The 22,197-nt window shown below is 40.0% G+C and overlaps 1 protein-coding gene across 1 annotated transcript; it reads right to left on the bottom strand.

Annotated features, from left to right (window-relative positions):
- Positions 1-861: 861 nt before the first annotated feature.
- Positions 862-22,159, bottom strand: DPM1 (dolichyl-phosphate mannosyltransferase subunit 1, catalytic). The gene is made up of 9 exons (XM_054573596.1): positions 21,986-22,159; positions 19,171-19,270; positions 13,634-13,667; positions 12,210-12,286; positions 12,100-12,125; positions 9,664-9,759; positions 6,886-6,954; positions 3,921-4,035; positions 862-2,846 (listed from the first exon to the last, which is right to left on the bottom strand). Exons 1-9 carry the CDS (start codon positions 22,144-22,146, stop codon positions 2,742-2,744), a joined length of 783 nt encoding a protein of 260 aa, XP_054429571.1. The 5' UTR covers positions 22,147-22,159; the 3' UTR covers positions 862-2,741.
- Between the last annotated feature and the right edge of the window lie 38 nt (positions 22,160-22,197).

Raw genomic sequence — 22,197 nt, 5'->3', positions numbered from 1 at the left:
ACACCTCAGTTGTAGTTCCAGCGACACTTTCAGTGCTCCCACAATCTGATTGTCTAAGACTTTGTAAAATTAGGTCAACCCCAACCAACACATCTCAACATTTTAAAACCCACCTTTAATAGCAAAATGCATCGGAGAGTATACCGTGGCTGCACATACTGAAAAGTGGTACACGCCAATTGTGAAGCATTAACCAAGCCTGTTCTCTTCCGTTGTGTAAATATACTATCTTTTGCTGTTACTCTAACAGTTTCAAACTATACTTAACACCCCAAAAGAATCTTACCTTTTGAAAATAGTACAAATTGTGGTTACATGTTGCTCAATGTAACCTTCAGTTAGATTTAACAAGGTGTTTCATCCAACACAATATTCCATTAATTTCTGAAATTGTGATAAAATACACCCTTAAAAACCAAATCAGCATTTCAAAGGAAAACAATAGCTGGAAAAAGTTGTAACACACACACACACACAAAGTGGGGGGAGGGAGCAATGCATCTGGTTTAGACCAGCAATTTTCAACCAGTGTGGTGCAAGAATTTTAAAAATATGCAATACCTGACTATTTAGTCAGGGGCACTCTTTCCCCTTAGATTGTCAAATAAAAGAATGACAACAGCTAATACAGCAGCACTAGCCCAGAGTAAATGAATCAAAATTATACTTTTTATTTTTTCGGAGTGGCAAAAAATATATTTTTCTGGTGTGCCACAGAAATTCAGTAATTAGTTTACGTGTACCACGAGATGAAAAAGGTTGAAAATCACTGGTTTAGAGAGACAAAGATGACTCAATTACATGTTGCAGAAGACAGGCAAAAGCTAATATGAAGTAAATAAAATAATTTTATCTTCTGTGTGGCTTTCCTTAGATATACTTAGATTTCATACAGTGATAATACAAAGGGAGAACATCTGGATTTCATTCTTGGCCTCATTTACAAAGTAAAAAGGGATGCTGGATTCACATGTAAATGATTTTAGTGTTTAAGTCACTGCATTTACTACAAAAATGCATCTAAATAGTCTGGATTCTTTTCTAAATAACTTCCAAATGGTGAAAGTCTTCACTGCTTAAATACTTTTACTGTAAACCCCACTAGTTGCAGTGTTGTAATGACTGTGGCAATAAAAACCAAAAAGATTAAAAAGGCAAAAGGTATCTGCTTCGGTCGAGGTCTGAGAATACTAGCGGGTTCTCTGAGGAAGGTACTTCTCTGCTCCACACACTTGGCAATGGAAACTGAATTTCATGTTTATGTGAAAAAGAACAGATTCTGATCACTTTTTAGAAAAGGTATTTCATTTCTATTATGTTAGCTTAAAACTAATTTTACATCCAACAGTGATGAATTTTATAGTTATGATGAGAGAAGTCACTTCCCTGAGGAAGGTGGGTCCCTGGTGGGCTACCGTACAGCTCTGTGTAAAAGGGAAATACAATAGTCCAGGCCCTTTTTGTAATGTGTCCTATGGACTCAACTATGGGAAGAGGCAATGTTCAAAATGCCATCAAAGGTTTAATACTGTGGTATTCATTTCTGGTAGGGTCTGTTAGAATAAGAAATGGAAAAATCAGACTTGAAGTTTTCTTGACTTTAGCAACCAAATTAAGCCAGGAAAATGTAATAATCAGGAATACTGTTCGCTGAATGTTTATTAAATAACTTAAGAGACACCTCTTCCTTTTACTTGTGAAGTTAACTTGATCTTAAGCTTATATGTTCACAATATGTCTCACCCTAAATTTTTAAAGATAGTGCATGATCCAAAAGCTTTGCTACAGTTAGAAATTGATCTTTTTTGGAAATACCTACTTTAACAAAAGTAAACAATGTTTGCACTGGCTTTACTGAACTTACCCTGCATTTTAACTATCAAGAACACTTTTCTGAACAGAGAGAAAAGCTATAGGAAAGGAATTTTTATTTTATTAGTAAAGATGTATGCTTTGTTGAGAATCCTGAAATAATATGAAAAGAAATATTTTGAGAAAAAAATCGTTATACAGTTTGTAAGATGTTTAAAAATTTCTGTAACAGTAAAGTTTGCTTTCATATCAGTACTTTTCTTTACTGATAGAAGGTATTGCTTAGAGGAGGAAAACGTAGCTCTGCTACCCACTGCTGTCAGGCTGTTTCCAACTGAAGTATGTATTTTAAGTAGACTTGCTTTGATGGATGAATTGCTTCATCATTTCAAGAGGTACAGAGAACCAAACTCTAAAATTGTGCTCTAAAGGTATTGTTTTATCTGATTTAAGAAATATGATATACATTTTTAAAGAAAGGGCAAAGGTGTGTATATCTTTTTCATTTCATGTAGAAAGTCATATATATTTCATGATTACATTTAGCATTCCTCTTCTGACATCTATTAGGTACAAAGAGCTATAAATTCAGTTTTTATAGAGAATATTTCAAAGTTTTCCCCATGTAAGAAATTCTGCATTCAAATACTCTAATGAAAAAGCAGCAATATTTTATGTAAAACCCCATATGCATTTATTTATAGGTCTTACTTAATACAGCAAAATGTTAAAGAAAATTGAGAACACTGCTCATTTTTCTCATTTAATTTGACATATAAAATGGAATTCCTTCAGAAAAAAAGATTTGCATGAAATTTACCTTACCTATGATTTATGCTCTAAGAGTACATTTCATAAAAATCAGCAATGAGGCTTCCTTTACGTTTAACTTGAAATGAACATGATAAATATAAATGAATAACTTTCTTTTACGTAGTAGCAAAAAGAGTCAATAATCCTTTCAAGAAAGAGACTATTTCATTTCCTCCCAACTTGGATTCACCGTAAACACGATCCACAAATGATATTGGTACCTATTAATAGTTAAAAAAAATACACGTTAAGTCAGTCTTCAAAAATATTAAAAAGGAAGAGTAGCAGGCATACAAAAATTACTAATACCACAGAAACAAGATTAGTTCTATGACAGCAATTCCTTTAAATTTAAGCAATTCCTTCAGTTCTTACAGCAACTGTGTGTACCTCCAAGTCTTTACAATTAAACAAGTACTTTATTTTCTAAAAGTAGGCTATATGTATAAACAAATTGACAACTGTTTGAAAAGCACTGATCCTGCATATTAAGTTGGTTTACTCAAGATTTAGACTGCATTTCAAGGAAAAATTATACTCTGAAAGTAAAAAGGCCTTTCACTTAATTTTTTTCATTAGTCTGTCAAAATTTAGCTATTTCTTGCTATGAGTAAGTCTTAACATTAAGGAGAGTCTTCCCTGAGTGTTACTAGCTCGCTGTAAATGTTACAGACCTCCCCCCACCAATTCCTGGCTTTTCATCTACTCATGATATGGGCAATGGGACTCACCACTCATTTCAAAGTTAGGTGGCTGTGGGCTACAGCAAGAGGGAAAGCAGCAAATCCCAGAATGCTCAGTGGTCAGAACAAAGGACAAGGATGGAGAAGGTACCAGTAACTTTTAAGTATTTAAAAGGGAATGCTGCCTTCAGTTAAATTTTTTTTAAAGAGTGTATTTATTTTTTTTAGAGAGGGGCGGGGGGGGGGGGGGGGGGAGAAAGAGAGGGAAACAGCAATGTGGATGCCTCTCTCGTGCGCCCCCTACTGGGGACCTGGCCTGCAACCCAGGCATGTGCCCTGACTGAGAATCAACCATCCACCCTTTGGTTCCCAGGCCGGCATTCAATCCACTGAACCACATCAGCCAGGGCTAATGTTTTAAATCTTCGTAGGTCAAATATATTAATGTGAAAGGGATGTGAATTTTCACATGTTAATGCATGGGCATTCTAAAAAGCTGGAAGCCTTTCACATTTATCTGGTAGTTATCAAAATTAAACTTTTTATCATAAAAAGTCTAAACCTTGTTTTCTTTATGAGGAATATACATGCTATTTACCATCAGTTGCATACCTCGCCAATAGTATAATTCAACTGCCTTGCCCGAACAATCATTTCCATCTGGAAGACATAGCCTTTAGATACACATTTTTCTATTAATTTCTGTAGAACTTCTTTTCGGTATAACCTGTATAAAATTAAAAATATATGAACACCCAGATAAATATATGTGCCTGCATGTATCCTGACCTTTCAAAAAGTTCACTGGCCTTTCTAAAACCTAAAACTTTCACTGGCCATTTGTATATAGAAAAGTTCTCACAGTTGGTATTATGATATATTTGTCCTGAACCAGAAAGGCCATGAAATATTTTTTAAGTAATTTAGGAAATGAATTCTTAGTATTTTTTACAGAATTATTTTCCTACCATACTATGAGAAATTATAAAAATATAGTAATATGAATCATTCAAAGCAGAACCACCTATTTTTACTTTTTAAATTTTCTTAAAATTTTTAAAGTTGAAAGAGTAGAAATTGTTCCAAATATTGGAACAATTGAGCTGACAGACAATGAAGCAAGAATATAAGCTAGATTACAAGAAGAACCTAGTACTTAACAAGCATTTCTTTATAAATGTGTATGTCAAGCATCTTTTTCTGCAGATCCACTAAATAAATTCCCTAGGACACACTAGCCCACCCCCAGGATAAGCCTGGGTAAGCTAGGTTAAGACAGGAAACTAGGCATCACAAGATTCAGGCAATCCTGGCGGGACACAGCTATCACCAACTGATGTCACAGTTAGATACGTTTAACGGGCGAATGAATGTGCAGTCTAATTTCAGACAGACTGTAGGCCAAACACAAAGTTCATAAGATTTACCAAGTAAGACAGGAGCTGGCAAGTCCAGTGATAGAAACCAATCGTTTTCTTGAAGAGCTCCCTGTTTGCAGTCACTGAGGTGAACAATCAATCAATCCACACCCCCACCCCCGCAAAAAAAAAAAAAAAAACAACCAGTCTCTGTGGGAAGGAAGGTGCCAATTTCTCTTGGTCCTTTGGAGCAGGCTAGGAGAGGCAGTTTGGCGTATGTTCTCTTCCCAGTTAAAGGCCACCTAGATTTGCAATGCCCAAGGGGGGTGGGGTTCACCTGGAGCTGCAGTCTTTTTGAGTTCCCGTTTATTTTGTAAAATGCACATGTCTCCTAAACACTAGGAATCTAATGACAATTAATGAATTTTAATGAGAAGTTGAACTTTAATACAGCCATGTATTTAACAAATCACTACTCTTAGGAAGAGACAATGAACTATTTAAAAGTAGTGAAATTGATGGGCTCACTTGCGCGCGTGTGTCTGCTCTGATACCTGCAGAGAACACACCCAATCACTGCCCTCTCACGCCCCCCAGGGCTCCAGGCCACCCTCCACCCTCACCCCCGCCTGACCCCAGCATGGATCTGCTGGTGGTGAGGCACCACTACCCGTTACTCTCTCTGCTGTGTTCTTCTAAACAGCACAGTCCCCACGTGATGCTGCACCTATTTTATGGAGTTGTACGTCTCACGTCATCAGGACGTGTAAACTCCATGAGGACAAGGACTTTGACTCTTGTCCAATGCTTGGCATGCAATAAATACTGGCTGACTCTAAAACGAATCACCTTTTAGCTTCTTTGAAAGCACCTGCCGAGCTCCCAAGAGGGTAACTAGGCCAAAACACAAAGTCCCTATCGCCACAACCCATGGAGCCACCCTGGGTCTCCATCCAAAGTCGTCATACCTACGGCTTGTGAAGTCCACATGGGCTGCTCTGTCTGCGCAGAGGTTTTGCCAAGTGCCACTACTCTGCATTGTTGCTACACAGCAATCAGTGATCTCAATCAGATAACACATTATTCTCTGGCCTTGAAGTGTGGAACAAAAAGGATACATTTACGGGCCCCATCTGTCTTTTATAAACCAAATTATGCTTTCTAACCAATTTACATTTTAATTCTAGAGAGACTTCATTTTCATTATTTGACCCCTAATTTGTGATGGCGCCTCTCTTCGCTTTTTTTGGTGGGAGGAGGAAAGGGGTACTTGCTTTTGACTCGTATCTACTTTTATTTTACCAAATAAGGACACAAAAAATGTTTCTCTTCACTTTTGACCTTCTCAGTCTAACCATCTCTGAACTGATATTTGAGACTTGCAGTTGTACTGCAAGTACTAGTTACCTTCAACAGCCAGCTCCCAATTTGTATGTGGGAATTGTAACGAAGGTTCGAAAATCAATATTATTTAATGGGAAAAGTAAATATCAAGTAATATAAATTATTAACTAATGCGTGGGGCTTGGACCTTAAAGAAAATGAACAGGCATCTTATAGTTTCAGAGATTAAAAAAAAATCTGGCAGGCTTTAATCATTTGTCATGGTCATATAAAAACAGTGCATCTCTTGTAGCAAGTCTAAAATTAAACACACACACGCCCCCTGTAGCACCCAGCACCCCCAAGAATAAAGAAAAATACAAAACCCCAGGGACCTAGCAGGAGGCTTTGCACCAATTAAATAAGAATTTTTTAAATAAAAAAACATATGGAGAACAAGGTAATCCAAAAAACTCTACATAAATATTAAAGATTTTAAACTTTTCTGTGATCAATGCTTCAAATATTCATATAAACTGCAGAAAGTTCCTGGAAGAGGTGGTGGTCTTTGGAGCACAGTGCCAGCGAGAAAAATGTTCAGCCGAGCAGTGAGTGGTCACCTTGGGCCCCTTAGGGGATGAGCATTAATACAAATGTGAACAAGCCCACTAACCGGAGCCCTGCCTTCGATCCTCTCTGAAAGCAAGCACAATATTTTTCTTAAGATGCTTAGGCTTCATTAGCAACTTCTAAGGAACTTCAGCCTTTTTGGTGTTCCAGGACAAAAACAGGGTAGAAATGAAAAGCATTTCTTTAAAATAAGCCATTGTAAAGCAAGAAATTTAGGCAAGCAGTTATAAATAGTAGAAATATAAAATTACAGGTTTTCACTGTACCTGAAACTTCCTGTTAAATCAGATGCTCCTGGTCTCAGCAAAATCTGAGTTATAAAATTGGCCCCGCGGCTGTCAAATAAAACAATTAGATTTTCTTTATAAAATAGTTTCTAAGCAAAAGAAACACATCCAAGAGCAAAGTACTAAAAATGCTACACTGATTTCATAAATAAATGCAACACTAGTTTACAAAAATATTAATTCTACATAACAAGGAAATCTTTAGTCAGTGAAGAGAGACCTGTCTTAGTCTGCATGGGCTGCTAAAACAAAATACCAGACTAGGTGGCTTATTTTTCACGTTACTTGGGGCTAGGAAGTCCAAGAAACTGAAAATTCTCTTCCGTGCTTACTGATGGCCTAATTCGTGCTGTGCGCTAGCCAGGGGAAGGGGTGGGGGGCGCAGAGCAGACTGCAGCTCTCATCCCTTCCGCAAGGGACACTAATGCCACCATGAGTGCCCCCACGCTCAGGGCCTCATCTACACCGAATTACCCCCGAGGCCCCACTTCCAAATGCCAACACTTTTAGGCTAAGGTGCTCTAACATGAATTTTTAGCAGACACAAAGAGTCCATAACAATGAATTTAGGGCTTGTGCTTCAAACACAACTAAGTACCAATCAATTACAAGCTACCGCTAATAGCTATTACCAACATTTCAAAAAGATGTAAAGTACTCTTGGAAAAGTGACTTTTGTATGGCAGCTATTTTATTGGGCTCAGATTCAGAAAAAGTTCTCTAGGGCGGTCTGGGGAAAAAGTTTCCAAAGCCAAGATAACCACCAAGGCCCTCTTGGAATATTTTTATATAAACAACATAGTTAAGGATATAGCTGGGATAATGGTTAACAAAAACTTTTCCCCCTTCCATCTGCTCCTAAGCACTACCAAAAATAAACAAACAAATAAATAAATGAAAGAATTCCAGGACATAGTTTAACCCCTAAAATGCATGTAATCAAAGGAATGTGAGCGCATACGTATATATGTGTATGTATTTGTACATCTATTTAATGTATTTTTAAAGATTTTATTTTTAGAGAGCGAAAAATCAATGTATGGTCGCCTCTTGTGCGCCCCCTACTGGGGACCTCAATTGCAACCCAGGCATGTGCCCTGACTAGGAATTGAACCAGCGACCCTTTGGTTCGCAGGCCAGCACTCAATCCACTGAGCCACCCCAACCAGGTCCTATTTAATGTATTTTTGAACTGGGGTTTCTTAAATTCAGAAAGAGTCAGACAGACAGGTTCAAATTCTGGTTCTGGACCATATAAATGAGACCTTGTGCAAGTGATAATTCTTCTCAGGAGTTTGTATGTTATGTCAGCTCAGACATTAACTAATGACAGATACAACTAAATGACCCAGCTGAAAGTTGTAAACTCTCTGATTGGAACTCCCTGATTTTAAATAAACAGCTGTAATGACCCAATGCAGAGAGGCCCGAGAGCTCGCTGTTGATCTCAACCTTGTCTGCAGCATAGAAATCACCTGGGAAGCCTGTGGAAACTATGGATGCTTTGGCCCCACCTCTGGAGAGCCATTCAGATCGTGTGTGCTGTGTGTGTGCACCAGAAAGGGAGGATGAATTGGGAACAGTTGTGTATAATTTTCTCCCTACATGATTCCAATGTTCAGCAGGATTGAAAAACACTGTTTTATCCAACCCCTTCATTTCTCTGAAAATTGAGGCACTTAGATGTTTTAAATGACTTGCCCAAGGTTCACAGTGAAGAGGCCATACTGAGATTAACAGAACCGTCACCAGGAATGGAGGGTGATAAAAAATGCTAATGGCCAAAAATTCATTGCGGGTCTTCCATTCTACTTCTCCACCCCTTGGCCCCGGGCTTGCTTTGACCAAGAATTAAGGCCGTTAGCCCCAGAACCCAGGACTCAAGAGGCCGGGGGCTGCGGCCTTGGTAGTTGCACGCTGCCCTTAAGACGCCACGTAAAGAAGCTGGACTAGCTTTCCAGGAGGTGAGGGGCCAAATGCAGACCGGAGATGCCCAGCCGACACCGGCACCAACCACTGCGCGAATGAATGAATGAGGACGACTTGGACCTTCCAGCACAGCTGACACTCCAGCTGAGGGAAGCTGCATGCACGAGCTCCGCGGGAGCCAACCGAATAACCACCAGCCACTTCAAAGAGCCAGGAGCAAAAAGTAGTTGTTTTATGCAAGTCACTAAGCTTTGGGGTGGTTTGTTATACGGCAAGAGAAAACTGAAATAGCAGATTTTATTTCCATTTTATGACAAGGAAAGTAAAGCTTAGAAGAGGTAAAACATGCAAGGTGACACAGATAATTAAATGAAACAATCAGGATTTTAACCCAAATCTGTCTGCAAAGCCTCACTACTCTATGCTGCTTAGAAAAAGGTGAAATCATAAAGTGTCTTATGTACTTTAAATAATACAAAATATATATGGAAAAAAGTACCTACATAGTCCCAATATATAGATGTATATAGTTCACTTAAAATCAAAGCTGAAGGTGCAATAGAATAAATTTGTGCTGAAGCATACCATTTTTACCACAGGTTTGAAGGTTTATGCTGCTTTTTCCTTAGTGAAAAATATCCAGAATAAAATACCATAATCATAGAAAACATTGTAGGTAAGAAGCTATCTGGAAATATTTATTGGATATTATACTCTGATCTCACAAATCCTAAGACAGCATGGTAATTTAACCTAAATACCACTTATAAACATATTTATAGTATAGTAGTTACACTAAAAAACAGGAATCATAGCACATGTATATACCTGATTAATTTTCTTTTCAAATCCCAGCCATAAACACCGCCATTTCCTTTGTAGCGAGTTCCAGAGACAATGTCAAAATTACCTTCCTTTTGCTTCCTGTAGAACAAATAAATTAGCTGTTAATCAGAGAAAGCTATTGAGCTTTCAGTATTTTCAAGAGCCATGAAAACAGCACTGTTAAGACCTGCATCTAGAAAATAACAATGTCAAGAAAACAGATGAGCTATACTACTGAAAGATCTTTCAAAGTAAGGTTTTCAAACCTGATTCTATTTTACTTTATTAATATTTAAAACAGTACGTTTGCTGATGGCACCATGGGAAACCATTCTAAAATGTAGCACTAAAATTAAATTTTCCCAATCCCCACGCATTCTGTTCTTGGCCCCCAGACGTGAACAATGCTAAAACAGCCTGGTAACCTTCTAGACCTTTCTACTTGTTTACACAGAAAATTAACTTAAAAAATGAACACACCTCTAGGGGTTTTAGGTCGCTTTTACAAAACTGGAATGCAAAAAAAGTACATTTTTAACTTGCTTTTTGTCAGTAAACAATACATATCATGGAAGCATGGATATCCCTCCAGGACAACAGAACTTCCCCATTCTTTTTAATAGCTGCAAAAATATTCTGCAGAATATGAACCCATATTCTCCTATGGTTGTTTCCACGGTGGGTCCCCTCACTTCCAAGAAAACAACCACAATGAATAGTGCTGCAACATTCTTACAAATGTATATCCTGGTGCTCAGACTACCCACAGTGGAGCGCAACGGAATTGCTAAAAGAATTCTAACAGATCTCATCAGAAATCACTTTCTAAAAAGGTTTTAGCGACTCACTTCCTCCAGCAATATTTGAGTGTGCTCATTTTCTACTATCTTATCGGTGCTGGGTGTACTGCTGGATAAGTTTTCTTTGTTGTTGTTGTTTTAATTCCTCACCCCGAGGATATGTTTGTTGATTTTTAGAGGGGCGCAGGAGAAAGATGTCGATATGAGAAACATCCATCGGTTGCCTCCCATATGCACCCTTACTAGGGATGGAAGTCTCAGCCTAGGTATGTGCCCTGACCAGGAATCAAACTCGCAACCTTTTGGTGTACGGGACGATGTTCCAACCCACTGAGCCACCTGGTCAGGGCACTGGATGTTTTTAATTTTGATAAACTAATGGGTAGTAATAATACATGATTATTTTTAACTTGCATTGCTCTGACTACATCCCAGGGTGTCTATCTTCTTTTAGATTTGTTAGCCATTTGGATTACTCCTCCACAGGGCCTGTTTGTATCTTTCCCATTTACTACTCCACTGGTTCTGTTTCTTTATCAGGTCAGAGAGGGTTTGTGTACTGGAAATATAAGAAGAGATGATATCTCTGAGGTAACTTTATGCAGGGCTCAAAAGATGAGAAATTGTCGGCCACTAAGGAGCAGGCGAAGGGAACAGAGCGCCCTGTGAGAGCCAGAAATGGAAGCAGTAAGCCTGCAACAGAGAGCCAAGGGGAGAAGCACAAGGCAAGTTCAGGGAGGGAGGCAGGGGCCAGGTCACACAGCAGTTTCGGGCACAAAAAAAGCAGCGTGGATTTTTTCGCCATGTGTTAACGGGAACTCCCTGAACTACTCTAAACAGGGTAGTGACATAACTTGACTGTGTTTTTGTGTATTCAGCTTATATTCAGATCAGCTCCCAAATTCTTATTGTGAGAGGTTTTGTGGTCTCCTGGTTTCCTAAGAATATAATTATACCACCTGCAAATAAATATAATTTTGTATCCTTATCAATATTTATACTAAATTCTTGTCTTACAACATTACTTAAAATTGCCTTGTATAATGGGAGCTGGTATGTCTATCTTGATGAATTTGTTAGAAATGATTCCAAGTTTCACCATTTTGTAAAATGTTTGTATTGAGACTGGGTTATCTTTATCATGTTTCAATGCTTTCTTCTATTTCTACTTTAAATTTTTTATTGGAAATGGCTAGTGAATTTGATCAAATACCTTTTGGCATCTACAGACTTAATCACACTGCTTTCTTTGTTAATGTGATAAACTGTGTTCATGAATTCCTACAGATGAACCACTCTGGAATTCCTGGAATAACCTTATTTTTTCATGGGGTTTTGCCCTTATGATGCAGGGCTTAATTCCACTTAACAGGAAGTCACTTTCTATCTTTTTAAGTCATCTGGAATAATCTAGATAAAAAAGGAATTATCTGTTGATCAGCCCTCAGGGCTTCTAAAACATCCTTTAGTCACACATCTTATATACTCGTGACTGTCAAGTCCATAAGTTTTATTTTTGATAGCAAACAAAATAGCATGTTCATTTTTAATTAAGAATAAAGAATGAAAATAAGCCCCAAATCAATATAAGATAAATTATTTGAATCATATATTTTTTTCAAATATTAGAATTACCTACCTAATGAATTCAGGAATAAATTTTGGCTGAAATTTAGAAAGAATAAACAGTAAGTCAGTATAATAGACTAAGACGATCATAAATTACTAATAAAGAAATACGCCACTTACATGGTGTGAGAGATCGGCATCCATAATAATTATGTAATTTCCGGTGGCATGCTTCATTCCATGAATATATGCAGTTCCTAAAAATGAAATTTATCTCCATTAAAGAAAATCACCAGAAATGCGTACATATGCATTTGGACAGAGAAGAAACTGTTAAGCACTGAAAAGTGTACGTCAGTCCTCTAAAGGGGATCCTACACTGTAATTAAATATTTTTGTTCTTAATCAAACACATCTCTCAATTCCATTCTTGGCCTCCACCTTCACCTTCGTGCCCGGCACGGTCTTCTGAGGATCTCTCCCTACCGAGTGTCTCACCTCTGCTCTCCCCATCTTTCCCTCCCACTCCCACAAACGCTGTCCTGTCCATGTCTTCTACACTGTGGGGAGCCCGGTGCCCTGGAGCCCTGCTCTGGTATTGGGGCCAAAGGCACAGCTATCAATTCCTTATTTCTGCATTCTCTGACCCCAACCCCTCAGCGTCCTCTTAGCAAGACTGACCTCTTCTACCTTACTTTGTTCAGAAGTGACCATTACAGCTTTCTGGATATATCACTGACTTATCAGTAATTCTTGGTCAGTTTCATGGCCATGTCCAGATTACTTGAATCCCAAACAACCTCTGGACTGATATTCAGAACATTTGATGATGCCAGTTATTGGAAAACTATACTGATTCTCAACCTAAGTAACTGTGACTAACAACAGAAAGGCATTTAGATCTTCATCTCAGAATGACTGAGCTCGTTTGAGATCTTCTTTATGATTAAAAGCTGGGAAAGCTTTCCTTTTAAAATAGAAAGAGTACCGTTTTAAGACTTACAACTTAAATAATGCTCAAAGGCTGTGGGCTGGTCCAAGAAGTCCCTCAGATCCCTTCTCTGGCAGTTCCCAATATTGCAGGGCATTTATCTCCCAGGTTCTCTTGTCAACTGGCTTCCAAATAGCTACGGGAGGCAGAGGAGGGAGGAGGGGACCATCTACGTGGCCTCCCTCTCTTACTCTGCCTCCTAGGGCTGACTGCATATCCTCAATGGCTCCTGCTCCTGCCAGGTATCCCAACGCCATCCATTCCGGCTCCCTCTGGGCACCCTGGGTTGGTTCCGAGATTCTAAAACCAACATCTCCTATTGTTGCGCGTAATCTCTGAGGAGCCTCACTGTTCCGTTTGGCTTCTCGGCAATCCTTTCACCTGAGTAACCGGATTCTCTGTACTGAATTCCCTGTACTGAAAGAGCTACAGTAGTTTCTCCCTCCCCAAGCAGGCCTTCACTGATACGGCAACGCAGGCTGCCGAAATGTCATTAAGATGATCAAAAACCATCACAGGAGTTGGTTGTTATTTCCGCCCTGTTCCAACTAGGAAAACACTCACAATCTCACCAAGGAAAGAAGCAGCGTGAGGGACGAGATGTTCTACTTACCTAGTCCCAACTTTTTTTCCCGTGGCCTTAGAAGCTGTAAGAATGAGAAACAACACTTTGACACAAATAATAAAGATCTGACTATTAAGAGTTATTTTTTTCATGTAACTGCTGCTCATTTTAACAGAAATATAGCACCATTTCTTAGACCTTAGAGCAGAGTACGCTTCCCTTTTTTTTTTTTTTTTTTTTTTTTTTTTGCCAAAGTGGGAAAAAAAGCATTGAGTAATAAATAGTTTAACAGCTTTTAAGGGAAAGCAACATTTTTTTCACCCCAACCTCATAATAATAGCCAAATTTACACACAAATTTTTTTGGGTGCTAACCAGAAAACTTTGTAAACAATGTTTTTACGTATCACTTGATTTATCACTTTAAACATTTATTAATGCCTCCTGAGGAAAACTGCAGGTCTCATTTATTCTACGTATTTTTGGAATATTTGGTAGCCTGATTTGTTTTTTCAATTCCTTTTGTGATTTTAAATGTTAATACCACTCTTCCTCCAACAACTTATCTTGACTTCACACTTGGATGATCTCATCTCATTCTCTGCTGGCCCAATGATGAGGTTATAGGTTTTTTTTTCTTACAGTTTTGTCACTTACTTGGTGGTCTTTCTACATTTTTTGCTTTATATATAAACCCTAACTTAGTTGCTTTCCTTTTTATCTGAAAACTTTTGAAAAAGTAGAATGCCAAGTTTCTGACTCTGTTGTGAGTTTCTGAGATACTGGGCTCAGGCAGACTCACTGCGTGAGCGTGTCCTGTTCCCTTCTGCACTTCCCAGTGTATAAGCAGGTTGCCTCAGACTTCAAATCTCTAAACAAAGTCTTCTCAGCTCCAATCACCCAGGATAGGTTAATTTTTTTACTACGTGCACGCTGCTCTAGGTCTTGGGGGGGGGGGAGGGGAAACAAAGATAGATAAAATATATTCCTGCCCAAGAACAGGACAGTCGATCATCTATGATTATAATTCATTGAACAAAATCAAACAAGGTATGTCAGATTTTATTTGATTTTGCGACAGTTACTGACAAAATACTGAACCCATCTGACCTCTGCCCTAAAAAAGCCAATCTTTTCAAGTTCACCTTAGATTTTCTATAACTCCATGTTTCAGCTGGAAGAAAATCTGTGTTTCAAATAAAAAAATAATTTTATTATTTATAAGTTTCAGAATGTTCAAAAGTTTACAAACTATAAACCATGCTGCATTTGATAGAGCACTATGGAGCAGTTAAAAGAATGAGGTCATTTGGTGATCAAAAAAATCTCCAAGATATTAGAAAGCAACAATGATACAGAAAGGCTACATATACATTTAAAAACAAAAACACCAGCAGGATACCTGGTTCTAAGATGTGGACATACACACATCGATGCACAGCAATCGGCAGACCAGTTCTTACCCTGGGGAGGACACTGGGGCGCACGTAAGGAAATGCTGCTCAACGGCAACTTCAGTTTTATGGGTAACATTTACATTTTACACCAAGGAGGTACTTGCTTATTTCTTAGATGACAAGTTCAAATTGTTTCATTTCGTGGGCTTAGCCGTCAGCCCCTTAGCCCCTCTCCTTGTCCGGCTGCCTTGTTCTGGAGCCGCCTGCGAACCTGCCCCGTGCGACCTAGGCAGCACAGGGCACACGCCAGAGCTCGCCTCCCCTCGCCCAGCTGCCATGAGAACAGGCGGTGATTGTCACTGGATGGGGCCCTGGCCTGAGCGGGTTGCCCAGGGCCAGCTGTGGCCTGTGGGTTCTTGACTCTGTGTAGAAAAGATTCCACAACGGGAGTGCGGGTGACTGTGAGGACGCGTTCATCAGAGCTGGGGAGAGTGAAAACAAGGGCGGGCTTCGCGCATAAGAAGCCACAGGAGAGCCTAGGCCAGCTGCCTTGGCTCGCTGGGGCTTTGGGGACAGGTTCCCGGGATACTGCCAGCCGCCCACTGCCTTTCAGTTTAGGAGACGCCTGCCTGTGGGGGAAGGAGAAGGAAAAGAAAATGGCCAGGTTGCTCCCCAGAGGGAGAAGGCTCGCCCTGGGACCTTTGTCTTGAGGCCTTTATCTCTCTCTTGCAGAAGGGGAATGGGGGGGCGAGGGGGGTCTCAGCTGAATATTCATCAGTTCTCCAGGTGTGCCTTTCCAGGGTTATGGTCTCCACTGATCGGTCAGCAACAGGGTAGGGGGGTCTGTAGTCTCTGCAGTTGGTGCTGGCCCGGCCCTCCTAGTTTTGCTGCTTTTCTGGGCCTGGAGCTGAAAGGACGGAGGCCTCCATGCTCTCTCCAGGGAGGGAAGGCCAGGAGAAGAGGTTCCCCTGGGGGCGAGGTCCTAGTTTTCCCAGTGTTCTCCCCTGCCGGGCACCGGGGCCCTGCCCTAAGCCTCCTCGTACCCTCCTCCTGCTCTGCAATTCTCTACTTATCATCGAGCACCGCCCCGCCCACCCCTTTCGGCCATGTGTGGTTCTTGTTTTATGAAATCGTCTGTTTTTGTACACTTGATTGGGATACTGATCTTTTTCTCAGAGAAAATTTGGTTTTGGGGGATGAACAAAATATTTTATTATAATAAATTAGACCTCTCACTCCTATAGTTATGTTTTACATTTTAAAAATAACGAACACATCTTACTATGCAGATGCAGATGTGAACAAAAACCATTTCCGTCTTTTTGTTCTTTCTTGCTCTGGCCTTTGACTAACCTCACAGGTCTTCTAAGCAGTGATGATCTCTGTGCCTTACTTTTGTTAGCAATGGCCAGGGTGACAACCCAAAGGCCCCTGGTGCTACTGCATTCTTTGTCCCTTTGTGTTTTCAATCGTTAGTACCTGAGTTATATTAGCAGAGAATAGTTTGCACAACACTGCTGGGCTGACTGCGATTTCGGGTTAGGGAGTGAAACGACCCCCACCGCGACAGAAGCATTCAACGTGGACAGGTCGGAGCCCTCCACAGTCTCACTGGGAACCGCTGCTGTAACCACTGGTAACAGTTCAGAACATACATTCCTGATTTCCTGTAGTCCCACGCCTGCCATTTATTAGTCAGCTGTGCAATCTTGGGAAGTGAATTAACCCTCTTGTCTGTTTCCTTACTATAGAGTTTTATTTTGTTTGTTGTTGTTTGTTTGTTTTTAATCTTCCTTGCTTTTTTCCTGAGACATTCATTTGAACTAGTTTGACAGGCTAGCTCACAAAGCCTTCTGGGCCGAACCACTTTATCTGAGAAAAATAATCATTTTTATCCACCTTTCCCCTCAACTAAACATACATGTCAGTTAAAAGCAATTAAGTGCCAGCCCTAGCAAGGCCTAACACTGGAAAAAAAATGCTTCTAGCTTAGATGATTCAAAGATCATAAAATAATGAATAAACAGGGAATTTCCCTGGTACTATAGGGAAATCACCATAGTAAATGCTAATGTCTTTCTTATTCATTTGAATTTTATTGGGTTGGTGGGAAAAATGAAACTCTTTAAGGACCAACGTCGTTTTAGAATTTGTGAAGGTCAATTTGGTAGGCAATCCCTAAAATCAATTAATCAATTACACCTCAAAGCTAAGCTTCAATGACATAGATATTCAAAATAGCGTCAGGTTGATGCTCCCAGATGAAATGGTAGCACATAGCTTCAGAGGATTCTATAGATAATAAATGCACATCCCTGGCCATGGCCCAGAAGTTATAAAGGAGGAACTGGGGACCTGTTGGTCAAACCTACAAACCGAGCATCACTGGAAGTCACCACTAGAAGGCGGAAAATCCGCCAACTTTTCATCTCCCTCCGTACGCCTATGCAGCAGGAGACAGTAGAGAGGACTGGAGGAGTGACTGACCCGTGAGCTGCTGCTCTGTGACACAGACGGAAAGGGTCTCTACTGCAGGGTAGGGTTACCGCAAATATAAAGAGTAACTCTCATATGACCCTTAACTCTTCCCACCAACCAAGATCTCCTCCCACGAAATAGAAATTGATTTAGATTAATCAAGAATATTTGGACCCAGTGACTATTTTTTTATGATGCTAAGTGCCATTTCTTGAAATGCAAATATCAATAAAGGTTCTCCAAGAGACTTCTTTATGTCGAGGCCAATAGTTCTTTATTGGGAGGAGGGGGCAATTTTGCCCATAAGGAGACATCTGACAAAATCCTGAGACATTTTTGGTTGCCACACCAGGAAGGAGGGTAGTTCTGGCACCTAGTGGCTAGAGGCCAGGTCCAATGCTAAACATCCCACAACATACAGAGCAGCCTCTCAGAGCCAAGAATGGCTGAGGCCTAATGTCAAGGGTGCCAAGACTGAGAAACTCTGGTCTGTAAGTTACAATACCCAATGCCTAGAATGTGTTCTTTCTTTCTTTCTTTTTTCTTTTTTTTTTTTTAGTTTTAAAAGCACTATTTTATTGGATTTTTTAAAAAATCATGTTTATTCTATTACAGTTGTCTCAATTTTTCCTGCTTTGCTCTCCTCCACCCCCCGCATCTTAGAATGCATTTTCTAATTAAATATGGACTTAATTGTATGCTTTGGCCCCAGGATTATCCAAAGTCAAGCTCACTAGTATTCTCAAACATTTAAAAATCCAAATCAGTGACTAAAAAGACACATACACATACGTATTCATATATATATGAAGCCACATGTATATGAGACCATGTATACATATGTATTCACATATATATATGTGTGTGTGTGCATATATGTGAAGCCATTATAAAAAGAAGATTACATCTGCCTAACTTAATCCCAAAGAAGAACATGCTTCAAGGTACAGTGGAAAAATCTAAAGTTTATGCCCTAGCTGGTGTGGCTCAGTGGATTGAGCACTGGCCTGTGAACCAAAAGGCTGCCGGTTCGATTCCCAATAGAGGGCACATACCTGGGTTGCAGGCCAGGTCCCCAGCAGGGGGTGTGTGAAATGGAACCCCACTTTGATGTTTCTCTCCCTCTCTTTCTCCTTCCTTTACCCTCATAAATAAATAAAATCTTAAAAAAAAATAAAATAAAATCTAAAGTTTAAGATTCAGAAAGTCAACCTATTCCCAAAAGACTATTCTATGAGTAAAAATAAAAATGCCAAGTACTCTACAAAGCCATTCCTAGTCCCCATGCAAACAGCCGCCTTCCTCAGTTACAAGCTTCCACCGACAGGCAGCACTGACCACTGAGAGGACGAGACCACCTAGAGAAAGGGAGCAAGAAAGATCAAGGCCCACCTCACTAACTGCAACCTAGTTCTATCCTATTCCTTGTCAATTCAATATCATGCTTTAATTTTGTCGCTCAAGAAAATGTATCTGCAGAATCATAAAAACAGTTCATCCAAAGATTGTTTTGCTAGAAAACTACTGATCCAACATATCAAAAGATGTAAAACCTCAAGCACAATGAAAATGCATCTAAATCCCAAGTGTCTAAGTTGCTCTTTGTCTTTCCAGTTTCAAGACAAACAGGTGGAGTTAAGCGCTGTTCCTCTCTCATTTATCCCCTACAAAAACACAACGGGAAAGACAGAAAAACAGTCACATGACCTACAATTTTGTCCGAACCATAGATCTTCTCCAGCTGTTCAGCAACGACCCTTGTTCCATCTGGGCTTCCATCGTCTATGATTATAATTTCATAGTTGATTTCACTAAAATGATAAAAAAGAGAAATTGGTATTGTTTGAGTTCAGTACTATGAAATTAAAAAAACTAATTTTAAAACTACTAATTATTAAACAGTAGTGGAAATTTATTTCCACATTAATTACAAAGGAAAACTTCAATTACCAAATGAAACGTCAAATATTCAATACTTTACCTCCAAACTCAGCATGTTGCTGGAAATGCTACTATAAAGTCCTAAGATGTTAAAAAATTCTGACACAGAAACCACACTCTTCAGTTAAAAAAAACACACACGGTGATTTACATATGTAATATGATAAGATATGAAGTTTTGCTTACTTTGGAAATAGAACCGTGGAACCTTAATATTAATCTTAGTTACACTATTTCAAAAGTATATTTAAAAGACAACTCAAAATGACTGAGTAGCTCTGAGGGACTATTCTTTTTAATTCCCAAATGATTTAAAGATCATGATCAGGAATAAATCCAAGTTAATTTCACCCTTAAAAAATCCCCATTAGAATAGTAACACAATCTTTTACACCACTATTTCAAAGAGTTTACCCATTATCCCACCCTATCAAATAAAAACAGCACAGAATTATATAAGATTTCAACATGCTTCAAAATTAACACCTCTCTGCTGCTCTCCATTGTCTTTACCAGATAGTTTCTATTCTACAAACAAGCCAATGCTTAATAACAATCCATAAGATCACTACCATGTCTGCCCCTACCCGCTTTAAAAACCATTCTTTCTGTTAACTTTATTGGGGAACATAAAGGGAAAGAAAATGAGGCACAGCCAAACTCTCACACACAACATTCTGTTTCTTCTTGGTCCTACTTCAGGAAACATGCAAAAAATCAACCAGAAAACATGCTCTGCTGTTAAAGGCTTAAGAAAGTCAGCCCCAGCAAACTTGCCAGAAAGCAAAACTCAGCCTATCCTCCACCAGAAGATAGGACGGCTTCAGCTTCTCACCTGTACTTTAAATGTGGGTATGTGCTTCATAGGCCAAAACATGTAAGATGTTGATTCTACTTGATGTGCTCAAAGAGCTATACTTCGTAAGTAAAATCATTTTTCTCTTCCACTTCAAAGCACCCATACCACCTGAGGGTGAGGTAGCTTAAAGGAATCAAACTGATCAGAAATTAATAAGGCAATCCGACTGCATCTGACAAGAAAATAGTTGTTTCCTGCATTAAACTTCATTTTTATTTTAAAAATCCACTCAGACTATTAAAAGAAAAAATGCACTACACAAAATAAGTTAAAATAAAGCAAAAATACTGTATAATCAGAAGACATGGGAACAAGATCAGCTACATGATAATTTCTCTAAATTAGAAAGAGCTTGTAGAAATCAAAATAAAAAGGTAACGTAAAAAGAGATGACTAAAAAATGTGAAGAACTTTGTGTGTGAAGACAGTTATCTCATTCAAAAAAATAAATAAATCAAAACAGCAATGCTTATGATTGCTTAACCACTGATAAAGGCTTAAGAAAGTCAGACCCAGCAAACTTGCCAGAAAGTATTTAATACAAAATAATACTGAATGTAGACTGTACATGAAAAATAAAATAATAAAATGGTGCAGCTGAAAAAAGACAACCCAGCAGTGTTTTTCAGCAACCAGCATTTCCAACGATATTAGTTTACTAACACTCAGGTTGCCTGGCTGTGGGGGGACAGGCACTCTCTGACGAATGCTGGGCAGTCCTAAGCCGGTACAATCATTTTTTGAGAACAGTTTGGCAGTAACTATCAAATTTTAGCACACGTCTGTCTTTCCAGCAATCCCGCCGCGAAGGCTTTATCCCGATGTACCAGCAAAAGTATGAGTGTTTGTTGTAACAATCACCTAATAGAGGAGCACTCACTATGTATCAAGCGCTTTTCAAAATGCTAGAGACTGTGGCGTGAACAAAGTCCCCATTCTCATTTGTGAAGTAAAAAAAAAATCTTTGAAAATAATCTGTTCGTTGATATGACCCGGTTAGATAAAATATAACAGCCATATGGACTATTACTTAGTTTTCAAAATAATTTGCTAAGTTTGTAGGTGCTGATATGGGTTTCTACAATATAGTCCCATCATTAGTGTAACCATAAAAACGGTTACTTTCCACAGACACCAGGATTTACCCAAGTTCTTTTTTTAAGAAAACTGTATCAACGTTTTCAAATTCAAGCTCCAAGCCCAGGTTCTAACGACTACAACGAACATCCACCATTGATGAGCGAAGCTGCCCTTCTGCTCTTTCCAGAATGATTGTCCAGCCCAGCAGCAGACACCCAACCTCATGCTTACATAAGCACTGGGCACCGGGGCGAGAGCGCGTGTGCTCGCTCAGACTCCCGGATCCTGCCGCAGGTCCCGACCACCTAAACGGCGGAGTGAGGTCAGGCTTACAGCCTCGCCCCAAGGACCAGAGGGACCAGCCCTTTTGGGGAAAAGTTGGCGACGGATGGCGAGGGGGGGGCGGGGAGTGTAAAGATAAAAGGATTGTCTCACAAAGCCCAAGGACAGGCAGGAGAACCGAGACGCGGAGGGAACCCCTTAAGTGTCCGCCTCGGCGTCTCTCGCAGGGTAGCCTCCTCCCCGAGACTCCCCCCGGCAATCGCAGAGGGGCCGGGCAGGGCCGCCTCGCGCAGCCAACTGCCGGCAGCCAGGCCGGGGCAGCCAGCTCATCTCCTTCCTCGGGCACGGCGGCCGGGCATGCTACCTCTCCGAGAAGCTTTTCACGAGCAGCCACACGATGAGCGGTAGGTTCTCGCGCTCGTTGTAGGTGGGCAGTAGCACCGAATACTTGTCCTGTTGTGGGTCGCGTCCCTCTAGCCCCCGACGAGACTTCGGAGGAGTACGACTCGCTTCCTTGGTGGCCATGGCGGAACTGCGCGAGACGTCGGAAGCGGAATGACGTGACGAGTCGGACGG

This window comes from Pteronotus mesoamericanus, unplaced genomic scaffold (genome assembly GCF_021234165.1).
Source record: "Pteronotus mesoamericanus isolate MK-2021 breed Mesoamerican mustached bat unplaced genomic scaffold, CSHL_Meso_final contig_25, whole genome shotgun sequence".
Taxonomy (NCBI): Eukaryota; Metazoa; Chordata; class Mammalia; order Chiroptera; family Mormoopidae; genus Pteronotus; species Pteronotus mesoamericanus.
Note: the sequence above shows the minus strand (reverse complement) of the source record. Positions and strands in the feature narration are given on the sequence as shown.